Consider the following 12,391-nt stretch of genomic DNA (forward strand, 5'->3'; position numbering starts at 1 on the left):
AATGTTTAAAAGCTAACCGAAGTACAGTGTACCTTGTTAAGACATGAGATAATGTGACTGAGGTCAATCCAAGGAGTACCCGCTTCTGTCACCTGATGGAAAAGGTGATCTCGAAAGAGCTTTAGTAAATACCTGTCTCCAGTTTCTGACCACGTTGGGTCCTTCTGAAACCTAGTGTAAAACAAAGGCTCATATTAAAGCTCAGCAAGCTAAGAAAAATCAAATCCCACAGATAAAAATGACACTCCAATCTCAGCTGAGTAGTCTTACTGCATGGCTAATCTACCTGCTATAAATTTAGTTAATTAATTTAAACTAAACTAAATCAGTCCCCCCGCCACAAACTGAAGATAACATACACAAAATCCTTCTCAGCTGCTTGAGCCCCTAAAGCTAGCACCTTCCAAAAGCCCCAGAAAAATAATGGAAGAAATCAAAAGTTATCTGCAACAAGTTTACCATGTAAAACGTATGTAGAAACCTGCATTATAAACATAGCTTTATGCAAAAGGATGGTAAACACACAATGAACATTCATTTTGATGTAGTCAGTCAATAAAAAAAACAAGGTGAAAACTCACTAGGTTAAAACCAGCATCTACATCCTTTGCTTCAATTAAAGCAAGCTATGGATTTCCTCCAAAACTACTGCCACTCACAAAAGGCTGCTAAGAGAAACCATAATTTAATTGTGTACTTCATTGTACTAAATACAATGAAGCAACTTTGGCATATCTACTTGTAGCCTTCTCCTCTCTACTTAAAGTCTTGGTCAAAGTTGCTTATCTAATTTTTCTCAAGGCTTCTTAAATACACATTTCTCTAGGGGCAAATATGGGGGAAAACATTTAGCTTACATTTATTAAGGAAGAAAGTGCACTGCAAACTGGATCTTACATACTCTAAACCACAAAAACAAGTATTTCTTACTCTGGCCTCTCATTGATTGTTCCCAATTTTGCTAGAAGCCTAAACAGCCTTCCATTTTGCACCTCCTGGAAAACAAGAAAAAGGTTATTAAGAGTCTCTGAAACAAAATTAAGACGTTTACTTCCAAAAGATACATGGTAATAATGCCAATGAAGCACTATTAATTACAATTCCTATTCAAAGAAGAGGGTATAATTTTTTCAGGCAGAGATCAAATGCATTGTATTATGTATCAGTAGTCCAAATTAAAATGTGGAGATTCAGCAACTAACAATACCTCTCTGTCCCAGCAGGAACTGGACCAGGCAATCTATTTCTTTGTGGAAATGTAAATCTAATCTCTTGCCAGCCTATACTCACAGGTATGCTAGAATACAATAAGTTAAACAAGAATAATATGGGGTTTTTAATATATATACACACCTAAACAGTTACCAACTTACATGGAAATATGCAGTACACCCCCTTATTTCAGGTAAAGATGAGAAGAAACAATCTATCAGATTTGTTTTTCAGAAATGCTTTGTAATCCATTATTAGTAAACATTTAGCAACAATATCATCAGACTAATACTCAAAAGATAATTGATTGCAAAAATAATTTTGAAACAAGTTTTTTCAAAGCAGAATCTAAGTCTTAAAAGAGTATAAAGGTTGGATCCATAAATGACAGAAAAAAAGCAATGACAATGAGGTCACACAGAGGCAGAACATTAGAATTATAGATGCTTAGTGTACATGCAACTGAAAGTTGATTTAGCATGTTTTTCCACATCACTTAGGATGCATTAAAAACATTAGCATCCAAGCTTACATTAAAGAAAAAATTGATTCACAGTGTAAATCAAAGTTGTCAGGAAAAGATGCTCTCTGATATTATCCACATCCTCCAACGGCTCAGGTCTACAACATTATTCATGCTAAGATGCATCTAATTCCATGCATGATCATATTGATTTCAAATTAATTCAGTCTAGAGTAGATCCCTGTGCACAGCTGGATAAATAAAGTAGGTCAAGGTGATAACAGCTTGACCTTGGACAACCTATGGGTTGCAGATTTCTATTAATAGTCTAAAAACACACTGGAGAACAGCTTGTACCACAGCAGTAGCTACACTTACAGAGACTGACATGGGAAACCAATCCTGTCCAGCTAGCCAAGGTCTACTATTTGGTCTAACCTCCAGATTTATTTTTGGTATGTGGTCAAATACTGAAAAGCCAAAACTAAATCTGTGTAAAGTTCACTGTCTTGCAGATTCCCAGTCAATGGTGACACAGCTGAGCAACAACACAGGCACTAAAAGTCTCCAGGTGGCCTCTCTGTAGGCTTAGTAGCCTGTAAAGATGGAGATACGCTCCACAGGGCTTGGATAAACTGAAGCTTTGACTGCTACTATGTCAATATGATGAATGCAAAAGTGAGGAAGGAAAGGAATATCATAATAGGGTTACTGCTCTGTGAAAAGTGAGTGTTATGAAGATAAAAAGTACATACAAATCACTCCCAGCATCAGAAGTCCCTAAACAGATGACTGCATGCTTGGACAATATGAGAAAAAAAAATTAAAAAATCACACATGATAGCCTTTTCTAATACTCCCTCCAAAGCATTTGCTTTGGGACAAAAATGAACAGAAGGTACCAAGCTAGACTTAAGGGAAGCTGTAGCTCTGATGTTAATGGAGGGGGTGTCATAGTACAAACAAGTTACAGCATGACATCTAATTATGAAGTGGTATTTATCACTGTCAGGTAAACAGCTGCCAGTCTGAAGGCTAAGCAACAGCCTGGATTTGTAGCAGTTCTGCCCACCTGCCTGTGATAAGCAACTGCTCAAACAACCTGGTTAAAAATACAGAAATCTTAATGCTGATCACAGGGCAATCTCCATCTTTGCTATGGAAAAGAGTCTCTCTGTCCAGCTTTGTGCAGGCACAAAGGCCACCTTAACAACAAATGATCTTCAACTCTTCTTCTGTGGAGAAGGGTTAGTAACTGATTCTGATAAAGTGGGCACCCAGTATCTACAGGTTCATAGATCCTGCCTGGCTCTTCAACAGTTCCTTGCTTCTGATAGATTTCAGCATTTTTCATCAAGGAGGGGAAAACTGTTCTCCAACAGGACAATACTGGAGAAAACAAGAGAACCAAGTCCACCAGAATCCCAAACATTGGCCTACTGTCTCTTAAAAGGTTCCCAGTGAGAGGTTATAATGGAGTGGAATCACAGGACTTGGTTAAATCCTTGTGTAATACCCTATCCCATTCCATGGCCCATTTTCAGGACCATGAAAGCATTCTATATTCTATCTCTGTCCTGGTAGAAATCCTGCTGAAATTGCTGAAAGCCAGTTGCTTCTGGCTAACACTCCTGTTGAACAAGAACACTCTGACTTGATACATACTACATATTTCCTTTATAGTTCGCACTTGATACCTTGACTGAACACCACAGACCCTCACAGCAAGAGTGCACCCTTCAGGAAAGCTGAACATAGTATCTCCATGAATTAGAATTTATTCAGAAAGGAAAACATATGAGAGAAGGGATACCAAAATCCAAACCTAAAAATTTAAGGAGCTATATATACACTACTGTATAACCTTTGTAACATATTACATGCTGTATGTGATGTACATCATGATCTACATGACATATATGGCCTTGTTTACTTAGAATGCTATTTTTAACCCTGCTATAAAGAACATAATTTCTCTAAGACTACCAGTTGGAAATGAAGATGCTACTTCAATTAAAACACAGCTAACGACATCCTAGACCTAAGAATTTTTGAAGCTTTGGGGCTTTCAAAAGTTAGAGCTGAGAGAGTTGTCAAGCCTTCAGGCAGATTACTTAGGTTAATAAACAAAAACAAGGAAAAAAATCCCAACAGAAACCAGTAGAAAACATTCCCTTTTAAGGTACAGTTCTAGGAATACTGACTATAGGTTTTTCTGCAGGAATTACTACATGATTTACCTTTGCTAGGTCTTCTTCTATCACATCATTTCGCATCTGAGCAGCATCCAACTGAGTATAGAATCGTGCACCAATCATAGGCATGATATCGTTTACACTGCGAAGCCTGTTTTGGTCAGTCAGCAAATACCTGCCACAATAACCCAACCACCAAAAGATTACTTTCTGCAAATGCCAGACATAATACTCCATTTTGATTTTATAACTATTTATAATTATTTTATAATTATTGATATTTAATACACAAAGTTGACACCTGTTACGTTTCTTAAAAGAAGATACCATCAGAGAAAACACAGCTAATTTGCATTTACTGAGTCAGTTATTTAAACAAGACAGGAGCATACCTTCACAAAACTGTGCAGTTCACCCCATTCAAACAGCAAGAACGTATACAGAAAGAGAAAAAGATGCAGACTCAGACTGTAATGCAATTGTTTTTGAAATATGGAAAGGAGAAAAGACTTCTACTTTTCCCACTGAGGCTGCAAGGGGAAAAAGGCTGACTATACTGAAAAAAAACACAAAAAGAATATGCAGCCAGAAAAAACTGGCATTCAACCTTTTGGCCAAAAAGTCAGTGTGCCTATTTCTCAGTACCTTCTGAAACTGTAAGATAAGAATAGCATAATGCTGCTGTAGAGAACACGCAATGAGGCCCCATATTGAAGACAACCTAAAATGCTTGTTTTGTTTACACTCCCAATTCTTACTAAGCTTTACCAACATTATACAAAAAAAATTATATCAATGTTTAACAGCGCACTGACCATGCAGACAACTCAACAACAGTTGATTTATCTGTAATCTTACTTGCATTTAGAAATACGATTTCATGATGGCATTTGTATACATAAAAAAGCACTGCAATTTCCTTTAAAAGATTTATTAAACAAACTTACAAAATCAGATTCTTCAGATCAGAGGAATAGTTGATTGTCACCAGTTCCATTGCTTTCTGCAAATTCTCTCTCTGAATTCCTGATAAAGAATTGCAAGCCAAAGCCAACACAACTTTCCCCAGGGAGATCAGATCTGCTTGCTAATAGGGAAAACACACACAGGTAAGATTCTTAGTATATATATACACTACCTATGGTACTAGATGGTCTTAAAGAGAGACAGTTCTTCAATAACCTTAGAAGAATTTGAGCAACTAAAGTAAGTGCTATTCAAATCATAGTTCAATATGATTGTTCAAGTTACAGTAGTTAAAACGTAGAGGAAAATCTGTCCTGACACCTAGCAATTTTTAAGTACTATATTTATCTTTGATTAAAGTGTACCTATTTTTAGCTTAAGGACAGTACTAGAGAGAACTGTGCAGTGAGCAGAAGCTCTGTAATGAGGTTCTCTGAACCACCCACCTGCTCAATCCTGACAAGTCAAGGAGTTGGTAGCAAACAGAGCAACTGTTCTCAATATGAGATGTAGAAATAAAAGGATTATTTGTTAAACTGAAACCCGCATTTTCTGCATTCATATCTTTTCAATCTACCCATCCAGTGTGAATTCCACACTGGGATTTACACCACATTCTAGCACATGGCACTACCATTTCAACAATTTGCTCAAATATTTTTATCTCTGATGGACAGTGTGAAACGATCTCAACTGTGCAAAATAACTAGATAGGCCTGTATGGCTGACAAACAGAACAGCATTGTGTGTTATGCAGAAACCTTTGCATTACTAAACACTTTTGTTAAAAGCAGAACTGCTCTTAAAAGATGAATGCCGGATACAGCCTGCTTTGCTGTAACATAAAATTCTGCCAGTGTTAATAGCTAGCCATGAGAAATTATTTTGAAAAGCTGTAACAGATTTTAAAGCCCACTGCTAAAAGCAAGATCCTAATTTAGTAGCAAACAATGACATTATAGGAAAAGTTGAACTGATTCTTTCCGTGGAAAGGCTTTCAGCTACACACAACACAGCCAAACTTAAAAACACCTGCAGCTTTCCATGCTGGTGGAATTCCATACATGCCTCAAAGTGAATTTATCAGCTAGTGATATGAAGTTAGAATATTCCTGAGGGTTTGTTTTTTTTTTTGAGAAAATAAGATATTTTTGCAAAACTAAAAACATAAAAGCTACTAGTAATTGAGAATGTCAGTTCCATAGCCTAGAGCAAGGCCAAGCCACTTGGCAGAGAATGCAGTCATACAAGGAATCCACCTTCTGTCATTTCTGTAAGAAAGGCTAAAAAATCTGGCAGCATTAAAAATTCTGGTTAGAATTTGGCAGCTTGAGAAAAGTGCTATGATGGATGCCACAGTCCCTCACAACTCTTCCACCCAGAGGCATAACCACACTTGCTGCCTCTGGCTACAGCAGCTGAGCAGAGCCTTCCCTGAAGCCAGTCCTCACAGGTGCTGAGACACAGGGAAAAATACCAAATCTTTCTAGGTCTCTCAATGTCCCTGCTGCTCCTATATCAAAGATGATTAAGCAGCACAATCTGAACATGGATATACAATATGTCAAGTTAAAAAGCATATTATTCTTGTAGCTAATGAAGACAGAAAAAGTATGTGGAATATGAGGCAGAAGTAAGGACAAAGTGGTTGATAAGGAGGTGGGACTGGCATTTGCTAGACTCCTTCCTATGCAACATGGAATTTCTGAGTATCAGCATTTCTTTTTCCTTAACTAAAGAGAAGTTAATCAGAGCAATAAGCCCCCTTTTTGGTATGAACTTGCTTCCACTACCAAGTAATCAATTTCAGCAGCAGGCAACACTGCCTGGTTCTAAACAAAGTATTTTTGCTGCTGTAGTATCTAGAAATGTGTGTCACCTGAGACAATGGCACTTTCGTTATTATTTTTTTCTCCAGAAAGACTTGGAAGAAACATGCATTTCTATTAACCACAGTCGTACCTCTTTCTGCAGTCCTTTACACTTAGTACCTTTCAGCTTTTGGCCAATCATAAGGATATATAGTATATAAATTCTGTATCATCACACAACCCTGAGACACTGAAAATATAGGACTTCAGGCAAGACCCTATGAAAATGATGTACTCCTTTGCACAGCTGCTTTCATAATACAGATTGCATTAGATTTTAAAAATGGTTGAGAAAGTCTTACATTTAATATTAGCTAGAAAATTTTAAATTTGAGCTTTGTGGGGTTTTGAGCATTTGCCTTGCAACCTTATATTTCTGGTTTTTTTGCAAATTAGATCTACCAGAAGAACTGGCAGAGAGGATACAACACCCCAGTGCAGCCCCAAATACACAATTTTGAAATTACAGCCAAAGATTAGCTTGTTTTAGACACAAAAGTAGCTTGGATTCATCCCACATATTTTAGGAACTTCAAGCATTCAGTCAAGAGACTGATCAGTTTAAGATACAGCTGAAATTCTGGAAGACAATTCATATTTTGAGGCAGTTGAACTGCTCTCTGGAGGCACTTCACCATTCACTGTTAGCTGAAACCCTGAAAGAAAATGTTATCATAATACCCAATGTTTGAAATTTTACAAGAGCACAAAGGCAATATTTTTCCTGTGTGACTGGAAAATCAGAATATCACAGGCTGGAATGATCCCAAGAAGTTCAGGATTTCTGAGAGTCAGATTACTGTCTTAGAAGCAACCGAACTACCATCCGCTGACCATTCAGACAGGGCACATGACTTCCCAGAAGCTGAGTTACAGCACTCTGTCTGTAAGGAGGCAATCCACATATGCCTATTATGTCCTAACCTATCCTCTGAAAATATCAGCAGATTCAGCTCTTACTGCTCCTAGGCAAAGAAAGCACACAATAACTACTAGACTTCCTTGCAGCAGGAACACAAGAAATATATGCTGCATTCCTGTAGAAGCCTTGCTAGTGCAAGGTACAGATCAGGTACAATCATTTCCTTGTTTACACTCCCTATTATGTTTGCATGCTCCTATGGATCCCATAAGTTCCTTTTGCCACAGATCTGATATAAAACTTCTGCTATGGTAACTATCACAAGTGACTGTGAAGTCATACTAAGTTGATTCCTAACTAAGGAAAAGCTTTACACCTTCTAAGCACAGGTAGCCTTTTTTTCAGAAATGCACCTTGCATGCAATTAATAGCCATTTAATTAGTAATTCAGTTCATAACTGTAACCCATACCAACTTAATTTTTTGTCTCTTGAAAGCTTTGCTAGTAAAGATTTTATCAGTATTTAATTCATTGAGAGAACTACTACATAGCATTCACTAAAAACCAGCCCTAGGAGATAAATTCAGGAGCAGCCCCCTTCATTAATGTTACCTGGTACCAAATTGATTTCAAGCATGTCAAGTGAGTAATTTAAATATTAACTGCATAGGTACCCTTTCTTAATTTTTTTACATTAAAATAGGTATGTACCACTATGCCAAATGCCCTACAGATGCTTCAACATTTTATACAATTGAGTTTACCAGCCAGACATGTAAGCTATTCAAATAAAAATTTTTGACAGGATCCATTTTCCAGAAACACTCTGAAACCGACATTACTTTTTCTTCTGTTTTGTTTATCCTGATCCACTGCTATGCTTGGATCAGTATCAGCTCATCCATACTCCAGTTCTGTGGATTCACTTAAAAGGATAAGTTCTGGAACTGTCCTTAGAAGTACCTCCAAGTTCCTACATTTTGATTGGTTTTTTTTAGAGTCAAGATTAGTATTTGAGATGCCTCTTCCAACTAGTTTCTTTAAATCTGGGGAGGTGCATGTGAAAGTTATTTTGGTTTGCTAAACTGAAAACATTTACTTTAAGCAAAAGTAACCTTATAGCATTTGTTAAAACAGTAAAACTTACGTTCTCTTATTTTTGTAAAGGGGAGAACTCACATTTTATTTCAAATACAGAAATATTTATTAAACGTTTTTATTGTTTCTGGTATCACCATCTAGTTTTCCCATCTGTACCTTGCAATTGACGGACACAAGACTTATGGACTGGGGTGGAGGAGGGCAGGAAGTCACATTCTGCAATTTATACAGATTTAACCCCTGTGTTTTCATGCAAGTGGCCATTCATATTTCATGTACTTCTTTTTAACTTCCCTTATTGCTGCCTTTAGGTGACCCTTAAATGATCACAGAGATCAATGTGTTTAACACAGACTATAAAGAACAATTGCATTCCTTTTACATGCGTCTCACTGTTTTGGCCAAAATCTCTCTTTGTATTAACCATGGGAAATAGCCAGAAAATGGCAAATCCTAACAAACATACACTTCTCCATTGAAGACAGCAACAAGGAAATGAATATAGTTGGGAAGTAAACCAAGAGATAACCTACATTTTTAACAGTCATAGGAGTCCCAGAGGAATTCAGGAACTGGGTCATGGATCAAAAGGAAAAAGGATGAGCAGCAGCTGTTATTTTGTAATTTTATCTTGCTAGGGCAAACAAAGGTAGAGCATGAGAAATGACTACTAAATTTCAAGGAATGAACTCAGCCTGGAACCTCTGAAGGAAGAAAATGGGCAGTGAAAGCCTAGCTCTTCTAGGAAAAGCAACAAAAGAAAATGCCATACTGTATTTACAAACTGCAGTTTAGCTCTTCCAAACTAAGTATTCAGCAGTACTTCTTTTCTGGTCTAGCAGTGCAACCTAAGCAATTTGAATATTAACAACGTATAAAACATGAAAAGCCACTCCCCTTAAACAAAACTAGGCATTATCAAGCAGGTCAGCTGCCATGTGTTGAGCTGCTGTGGTGGTAAGTGCTTTTGACAGACTTGTGTACCTGCAAGTATTTTTAGATTTGTATTTCCAAGTATTTTAAATGTTTTCCTTTACTTGAATGTCATAATATCTCAGGAGGATCCCTTCCCAAGCTGAAATTGAAATAGAGAAATACTTAGATTTTTAAAAAAACCCTCTCTCATTACATTTTTAGGCATGGAATCCCTTATTTATATGTATTTTCATCTTCTCTCAACTGTTTTCCACTAAATTATTACCAAAAGCCCACTGATATATAGCTGAGTGTATGTGTGTGATGCAAAATCCTTTGGTGAACTCCTCAGAGTACCCTGAAAACTGCTTTACTGTATCATTTAAAAAAAAAAAAAAAGAAAAAAAAAAAGAAAAAAAGAGTTATGTTCTAGGACATGGTCTCCAACAAGCTAGTTTCTGCTGGCCAAAGTTCAAACATTTCAGTTATTACTCCAAGACTCTCAATAAGCAGTTCTCACAGTGAATAAGCTCAATTAATGAAAATAAATTAAATCCAACTCCCTACTGTAGTCTTTCACTCCCAGCACACACAGGGTATGTGATGACTGCTGAAGTAATGTACTTTACCCTGAGGGGAAGTTAGGGAAAGAGGCACTCCTGTACACAGTGATGCTCCAGATGACTGTGGAACAGTTTTTGTTAAGTCTAAAGGGGTTCTTCTTAATTCAGGAATTATGCAGAGTCCACGCTTCAGAGAACACCAGGAGAGCACGGAAAAACTAGGAGCCCAAAATAAAGATACACTAGAATCTTTCAGGCATGAGGAGAGGGCCTAAATGCAGTTAATTGAAAGATCTTACTCCTCTCAACAGGTATTCAACACTTATTTATGCTAAAATCACAAAAGACAGAGCAAAAACTATTACTGAATCATTATTTTTTTATCTCTAACACTAAATGTAAGCTTTTCCTTCTCCTTTGTTTAGAAATTTCTATTTCCAGTCATTTCTGACTTAAGTTTGTTAAATACTATAGTTCAACCTGTTTGGTGAGCTTGCTGAAATTTTAGAAGCAGAAGATGTCAAAGTGAGCATTCATATTTATAAATTACAACCAAATTTGAGTAGTGTATGGGAGAACCAAGATCAAATCAGAAATGAAAAATACAGTCATCTACAGATAGATACACTAGATTACAGTTTAATTAAAGTACTTGTCTTCCAAAAGGAATCACACTGGTTTGCAGTAATATCTTTGCCAAGCCACCAACCTAACTGGCAGTGTTGTCTTACCTGAAACTGAGCCATTAATGCCAGTGGATTGTTTTGACTGTTGTCAAATGTCAAAACGTCAAAGATTCCAACACAATTGACTCGTAACCTTTAGGAACAAGAAGAGATAAGGAAAAATTGCCATTTAACTGTACTGGTTACTCAATTTTTCCTCTAGCATTCATTGAATTGTTTGATATGATAAAAGTCATCAGTACTTAGCAAATTACTATGCATCAGAAAAGACCGATTTTGCTATTTGATAAAATGCACAGACAGTATTCAATTTACAAATAAATCAACAAATTTCTAAACTGACAGTAGTGGGTCTGATCTGTAGCTTGAGGATAATGTCTTCCCAAAATATGTTTTAGAAGCCCTTTAAAAAAACCCAAGTTACAATCTAGCCTCATGCTAGATGAGAGAACTTAGTAGCTGTTTATGTATCAGTCAGCAGGTGCCACGAACACAGAGCACGGTGAGGCTAAACGCTTTCATTACCTTGTTTTGCCTGTTACCAGAATCTTTGTTGGATCCATAACTCTGCAGGCCAGTCCTGCTGTGTGAATGGTCCGTAAGGCTGAGCTGAGCTGCACAATATATGCCCATATCAAAGACTCTGGAAGCAACCCTGCATGCTGCCGTGGCAGAGGTCCATCATGCTGACCTAGAACCAAAACATTGTAAGAATCAATAGGAGGCTGATGTGCAAAAAAGCAAAGTACAACATCTTGAATTATACAATTAACTCACATATTAATTTCATTTAACTCTTAATAGTCCTTGAAAGACACATCTATTTTGTTTTAAAGGTGAGTTTTGGAATAGATTTTTCTTCATTGGTTGGTTTCACCTGTGGTTTTTTGAAAACGTTGACAATTTATTAGGCATTATTATTTTCACTCTCATATTCACGGAAATTATGTTTTGAAGTTTAGAATGAGCACTGGCTGGAAATTGCTCAAAGTAAATGGTACATTGAAATCTGCAGGTACTTCAGAAGTAAAAACACCAGTATCCTGAAACAGTATATACTGCAATAGTTGCAACATTTTACCTCCTTTGTTACAGGTAGGCTTCCCAATTAAACATTTCTATCATCTAAGAAAAAAATACCAAGCTAATTTCAAATTACATGGGGAAATCAGACAAAGATTTGGTGGCAAAACATCACTGAACACAACTTCACAGATGTTCTGCTGTGACACAGCTCCCTGACATCACTGCATGACCCCTATTCCATGGGTCATATGAAAGAAATGCATTGCTCCCCTTCCAAATGGATTTGTAGCTCTCCTTTCAGAAGTAAAACTCAATCTTCACAAACACACACTCAAATCTTACATTAGAAACGGTCTGAGTAATACTGAGTCACAGATGAAAAAAATGAAGATATAGATAATGTTATTTTAAGTATGATGTGTGTAATTCAATTAAGCTGGCATTGTTTGCCTTGGACAAAGCTGAAGCAGAAGAAAATACATCCAGAGTAAGACACCACTTCTCAATTTTACAAACCACAAGAGACATTT

General features: G+C 36.9%; 1 protein-coding gene across 10 annotated transcripts in view; it reads right to left on the reverse strand.

The window, feature by feature from the left end:
- Positions 1-12,391, reverse strand: part of PAN3 (poly(A) specific ribonuclease subunit PAN3) — a 65,796-nt gene that overhangs the window by 5,892 nt on the left and 47,513 nt on the right. For 9 of the 10 annotated variants that reach the window (XR_001520662.3, XM_033515394.1, XM_015623052.3 and 6 more), the window contains 6 exons: positions 11,361-11,526; positions 10,881-10,968; positions 4,818-4,957; positions 3,916-4,045; positions 931-995; positions 33-171 (listed from right to left, as the gene is read on the reverse strand). Coding sequence is in view for 8 of the 10 variants with exons in the window: in XM_033515394.1 (XP_033371285.1) it covers positions 33-171; positions 931-995; positions 3,916-4,045; positions 4,818-4,957; positions 10,881-10,968; positions 11,361-11,526 (728 nt within the window). In the remaining 2 variants the exon portion in view is untranslated. Of the gene's footprint in view, positions 1-32; positions 172-857; positions 996-3,915; positions 4,046-4,817; positions 4,958-10,880; positions 10,969-11,360; positions 11,527-12,391 lie in introns of those variants that run through there. The other variant, XR_004498010.1, reaches the window with a different exon arrangement.

This window comes from Parus major, chromosome 1, assembly GCF_001522545.3.
Source record: "Parus major isolate Abel chromosome 1, Parus_major1.1, whole genome shotgun sequence".
NCBI classification, from domain to species: domain Eukaryota; kingdom Metazoa; phylum Chordata; class Aves; order Passeriformes; family Paridae; genus Parus; species Parus major.